General features: G+C 43.8%; 1 protein-coding gene across 1 annotated transcript; it reads left to right on the top strand.

The window, feature by feature from the left end:
- The first annotated feature begins 1,716 nt into the window (after window positions 1-1,716).
- On the top strand, window positions 1,717-3,736 carry LOC132012856 (gamma-crystallin A). Its single transcript, XM_059392659.1, has 3 exons — window positions 1,717-1,725; window positions 1,829-2,071; window positions 3,464-3,736. Exons 1-3 carry the CDS (start codon window positions 1,717-1,719, stop codon window positions 3,734-3,736), a joined length of 525 nt encoding a protein of 174 aa, XP_059248642.1.
- Window positions 3,737-6,383: the final 2,647 nt, after the last annotated feature.

The raw sequence follows: 6,383 nt of genomic DNA, 5'->3' as shown, positions 1-6,383 counted from the left end.
ACACATGCAAAATCAAGGGTTTGGTTTGTTGGCTTTCGCTGGAAATGGTGGTGCACCCTGATGTGGCATTGTGGTTGGGGAGACCGAGGACACCTTTTCCGCATGGGCTTGGTTATGACCGCAACTGAGGTTTACCGGGAAGCCCGCAGCACTAGGAAGGAGGAAGGGGATGTATCAGTTACTTGTGACTTGAACCTGGGTATGCTGTCTAGCAGCAGAGGACTTTGCCCAGTTTCCTGTGCTCTAGCTCTGCTAATTGGGAGGGAACATTTTTTTCTTTGTGGCTACTGCTGTCTGTCCTTTTGACAGCTGTACACCTGCTTCATATGCTGCCCAACGACTTTCACAAATGGCATCATGAACACTTAGTGATAGCGTGGCTGGGTACCCTTTCAGGGCCGTCTATGGGTCACAAACTATGATGGTGTTTGACTCCATCCTCCTACGTACACTTGGATGACAAAGATGAGCTGGGGACTGAAGGCCTCCCGCAGCCCTGCGTAGCTGAGGAATGCTTGGAAATCAGTAGGACAGCAGCAGTGGAGAAAGCTCCTCAGGCCGTCACTTGGGCTCTGTGAAACAGTGACACTCCAGGAAGGGAAAACTCAGGCAAATCATGATGCTGGTTTTGAAAACAAAAAGCAGCCCTAGGGTGCCTGGGTTAAGCAGTGGGTTAAGCCTCTGCCTTCGGCTCAGGTCATGATCTCAGGGTCCTTGGGATCCGAGTCCTGCATCGGGCTCTCTGCTCGGCGGGGAGCCTGCTTCCTCCTCTCTCTCTGCCTACTTATAATGTCTCTCTGTCAAATAAACAAATAAAATCTTAAAAAAAAAAAAAAAAGAGGCAGCCCTAGGAGACAGCTGGTGGGAGAGGGAGGAATGGGAAGATCCTGTATGTGATCTACAGTCTCACCGAGTCTCGGGAAATCTCTTTATTTTTAGTCCAAGGAGAAGCATTTAATCTCAAAACGAAATAGACTCATTTTCAAAATGTATTGCTTTTCACCAGGATCTCAGAGTTATGCATTTACAAAATAAGTTTATTTTTCATCTCATGAAAGTACTATATATTTATGGTCGAAAATTAAGGCAATCAAAAAGGAGAAATAAAAACATAAAACAAGGACCTATAATCCTGCCATTTATGGATAACCGTGACTGACAGTTTGGTGTATACCTCCAACATTCTAATCTTTTCTTTTCCCCCTACATAAACATATATGAAATCCTTGTAGCAAAACCATATCACACTGAGGAGGTAATTTAGAAAATGTAAATTGTCTTTCGATTAGAGGATTTTTCGTCCCGTCCTTCTGGGACTCATAGGAGTGTCACGAGTCACCCCAGACGGAACCACCAACCCCATCTCAGCAGTTTCCATAGGCAGACACACAAAATGCTGGGCACGTAATGCATTTCTAGAGCGCTGCATAGGATGAGAAGTGCGCCCTTTGTCTCCAAGGTCATAATGGCTCTGCTGACCTCGATTCCTTTCACTGGAGCTAGTGAGGAGAACTCGAAAATGCCAGAGAGAATGAGAGCCCCCAGCCCCATGATCCCAAATGAAAAAAAAGAGAGAGAACATAGAAATCCCCTCACGCACTACCCCCAGGCCCCTTTTGTGTTGTTCTTGCCAACGCAGCAGCCCTCCTGCTATATAGCCCCGCGGCCGCTGTTGTCCCCATTACACTGGAGGCTGTTCATCGGCTGCCAACCACAATGGGGAAGGTGAGCCTCCGAGGGGTCGTGCCGCATCTGTTGAGCGTCTCCTGTGCTGGGGGCGCCTTCCCCGCTGACTCCTGGCCGTCCCTTGTTTGTCCCCGCCCCGCAGATCACTTTCTACGAGGACCGCGGCTTCCAGGGCCGCTGCTACGAGTGCAGCAGCGACTGCCCCAACCTGCAGCCCTACTTCAGCCGCTGCAACTCCATCCGCGTGGACAGTGGCTGCTGGATGCTCTATGAGCGCCCCAACTACCAGGGCCACCAGTACTTCCTGCGGCGCGGGGACTACCCCGACTACCAGCAGTGGCTGGGCCTCAGCGACTCCATCCGCTCCTGCCGGGCCATTCCTTACGTGAGTCTTGCTGCCACCCAGACTGATGGGAAAGCATCCCTGATCTGTGACCCTACATTTCTATTGGTCAAAGTCAGTTTGTTTCAACTCAAGACGAGGGTTCACAGTAAGGATGCCAATTCCTGACTCTCAAGCATTTAGAAAAAAAAAAGTGAGCAGCCTTGTGAATCACTGTAACCTCTTCCCCCCCTTACTTAAGGACTTAAGATTGTTTTCAGTGCGTAAGACATAGACTCTGAAGTTAAATTTGGTAGCATCTAGCTGATTCCTACTTTCTAAATAAAAATCACCATGTTTGGAAGAGAAAAACAATTAAAACCTATCTAGGTCATTAGTTTTTAATGATAGGAACACTTAACAGACCATGGCAGAACAGCATAGGTGTAATGTGTTCTTTTTTTTTTTTTTAAGATTTTATTTATTTTTAAAAATTTTATTTACTTTATTTATTTATTTGACAGAGAGATCACAAGTAGGCAGAGAGGCAGGCACAGAGAGAGGAAGGGAAACAGGCTCCCCTCTGAGCAGAGAGCCCGATGCGGGACTCAATCCCAGGACCCTGAGATCATGACCTGAGCCGTAGGCAGAGGCTTAACCCACTGAGCCACCCAGGCACCCTAATGTATCTGACTGTATTAGCAATTGCCTTCCACACAGTCTGTATGACATAAGGATCTAGAAACTAGAACAGTATGTCTCAGCTCCTAAGGGGCTCCCTGGTTCCCAGGAGTCATTATCAACTACTTTCTTACGAGGGTCAAAGAGCATTAATTAGGACTTCATGGGACATGGTCCTCATCAAAGTGCTGCTTAAGGTTTTATAAACATGTTGAGTTTGTGTTTCTGGTTACTGGTGACACCAAATTATGTGGTATGACAAGCAGATTCAAGTGAGACCAAAAGTAGGCTACAGAAATTTGCAGGTGCAAAAGGACATACAAATAAAACAGGAATTTCTTTGAGGCAAGAACTTCAAATGGTTCAAGTGACTTGGCAAAATGTCAGATATGTGGACACAGAGTAAATAGGAATTGTAAATAAGTGCGAAGAGTGACTTAAAAACAAGCTTGTTAGGACTCGGTTATGTGCCGTCATAATGGAAAAGAGTTAAAATCCTCTCTGCAGACTCACTAAATATCGTGACCAGTGGCTTCCTACAAAGCAATCCCTTCTGTTCCCTTTATTTCAGCGGTTGTTTCTTCCACAAGATCAGGTCAGTTTTATTTTAACACTCTTCCTAATTTGTTAGACCAACCATGTGCGGAGAAGACACGCATATGGCAGGATGGTTTGAAAACCAGGCTTCCCGAAGATGCAGGTTACTAAGTCACTTTTACTGAGATCAGAGATCCATACAATTGATTTTTCTTCTTTCGTTTACTGTCACAACAGACCAGTTCCCACAGGATAAGGCTGTACGAGAGAGATGACTACGGGGGCCTGGTGTCTGAACTCACGGAGGACTGCTCCTGCATCCACGATCGCTTCCGCCTCAATGAGCTCCACTCCCTCCACGTGCTGGAGGGCTGCTGGGTCCTCTACGAGATGCCCAACTACCGGGGACGGCAGTACCTGCTGAGACCGGGGGACTACAGGCGCTACCACGACTGGGGGGCCCTGGATGCCCGAGTGGGCTCTCTGAGACGGGTCATTGATTTGTACTAGGCGGTGTGTTTCTTGTTAGGATTCACACAAAAACGCAATAAATATACAAATTGTGTTCTTGGCACTAAGTGACTCCTGTTTATCTTTAAATCATCCCTGGCTTGTAATAATTGGTGACCCCCGGCAACGTACATGACCCTGAAGGTCACGTGTTTGGAATGTCTACTTACTTCCTATTGGTCAGGCAACAGTATTCTTTAAGCCCCCACTTACGTCATGAGGAATCTGCCTCTACAACCCATAATCTGAGAAAGAGAAGAAAGGCAATGGGAAGGACAAACTACTAGACCCCATATAAAGGAGAAAACATAGAATAAGTTGAGGCTAGGATGCCAAAGTCAAGGGATTGCTGGAGAGGTTAGAGCAGCGTGAGTCTCCGATTAGTCAAGAAAAGCTGAGTGAAAAGAGACGTTTAAGCAGAATTCCCAAGGTAGAGAAGGTCAAGCGCGCTTGATGAGTTCAGCTGGTAAGAGAAGTTTTAAAGTAAGCGTTAAAGGGCCTGAGTTGGTACCTTACTTTTTTTGGCTAATTACTAGTAACAAGAGCAACTCGGATTAGTTTTTTAGGGACTTTCCCAGTTTCAGCACAGAAAGTCCTATGTCCTGGAAAGGCCCTCAGTCTTAGGTAAACTGGGGTGTTTTGTTCCTCTACTTACTGATTACTTCTTTGATCAAGTCATTTCTTATCCTCTCTGTGCCTAAATTACCTTATTCAAGACTATAGGTGCATAAGAAATTCCTGCTTCACTAAATCCCAGGATAATTTCGATGAAAAGATAAGGAAAGACTGTGAACACATTTTGTTATTTTACATTATTACACAAATGTAAATGTAGAAAATTCATGTATCCCCAGTGTCTGCTCAAATTCAAGAGTACAATACGGTCATCTCTATTTTGGACTCCAAAATGAATTTCTGTCAAGACTCAATTACAGGGCGCCAGGGTAACTCAGGTGATTACGTGTCTGCCTTCAGCTTAGATCATGATCCTGGGGTGCTGGGATTGAGCCCCATACCGCGCTCCCTGCTCAGTGGGGAGTCTGCTTCTCCCTCTCCCTTTGTTCTCCCCCATCTTCATGCGCCCTCTCTCACTCTCTCTCTCTATTAAATGAATAAAATATTTTTTTAAAAAGATTCATTTACACACATCATGTAAGGAGTACATGAATCACTGAACTCTACCTCTGAAACTAATAATACACTATATGTTCATTGATTGAATTTAAATTTTTTAAAAAGACTAACTTACACAGAGTTAAGTATTAATCTTTCCTCGGCTGTGTACCTCTGGAATTTCTTTCCACTATAGTAAACCTGCTCTCCCAGAATGCTAATTCTCTTTCCAAATTTATATGAGCAAAAATAGTGCCCTGTCCCAGTTAACTTCTTTGTCAAAGCTGATTTTAAAAATTCATATGGACTTGCAAGAAACCCAGAATAGCCAAAACAATCTTGAGAAAGAAGAACAAAGTAGGAGTATTTCTCAATTTCAGAACTTACCGCAAAACAACATAATCAAGAAAGTGAGGTCCTGGCATCGGGAAGACACAGAGATGGATGAAATAGACTCGAGAGTCCAGAAATTAACCCATGTGTCAACTGATTTGCGATGAGGATGCTAAGACGATTCACTGGGGAATAAATAGCTTCTCAATAAATGATACTGAAACTATAGGACAATCACATGAAAAGGATGAAGTTAGCCCCCTATTTCACACCCTTTATAAAAATTAACTTGAGGGACACCTGGGTGGCTCAGTTGGTTAAGCAGCTGCCTTTGGCTCAGGTTATGATCCCAGCGTCCTGGGATCGAGTCCCACATTGGGCTCCTTGCTCAGCGGGGAACCTGCTTCTCCCTCTGCCTCTGCCTGCCATTCTGTCTGCCTGTGCTCACTCTCTCTCTCTCTCTCTGATAAATAAATAAAGTTTAAAAAAAATTAACTTGAAAAAATCAAAGACTTAAGCGTAAAAACTCAAAAACTTGGAAGAAAACACAAGCATCTTTACGATCTTGAATTAGGCAATGATTTCTTAAACATGAAATAACAAACAACAATAAAATAGATTGGACTTAAAATTAAAACATTTTGTGACTCAAAGGACACTATCAAGAAAGTGAATGTAGTAACTTCTCACTACACACATCTCTGGAGGCGAGGGAAACAAAAGCAAAAGTGAACTATTGGGACCTCCTCAAGATAAAAAGCTTCTGCACAGCAAAGGAAACAATCAATAAAACTAAAAGGCAACTTATGGAATGGGAGAAGATATTTGCAAATGACATATTAGATAAAGGGCTAGTACCCAAAATCTATAAGAACTTAAACTCAACACCCAAAAAATAAATAACCCAGTTAAGAAATGGGCAGAAGACATAAACAGACATTTCTCCAAAGAAGACATACAAATGACTAACAGACACATGAAAAAATGCTCAATGTTACTCACCATCAGGGAAATACAAATCAAAAACTCAGTAAGATACCACCTCACACTTGTCAGAATGACTACAATTAGTAACTCGGGAAACAACAGATGTTGTATGTATCTTACAACTCAATAACACAAAGACAAGCAACATTATTAAAAGGTGGGCAAAAGTCTTGAATATATGTCTTTCTAAAGAAGATAAATAAACGGGGGCGCC

Source organism: Mustela nigripes, chromosome 3 (assembly GCF_022355385.1).
Source record: "Mustela nigripes isolate SB6536 chromosome 3, MUSNIG.SB6536, whole genome shotgun sequence".
Classification (NCBI taxonomy): domain Eukaryota; kingdom Metazoa; phylum Chordata; class Mammalia; order Carnivora; family Mustelidae; genus Mustela; species Mustela nigripes.
This window is presented reverse-complemented; position numbering and strand designations above follow the sequence as displayed.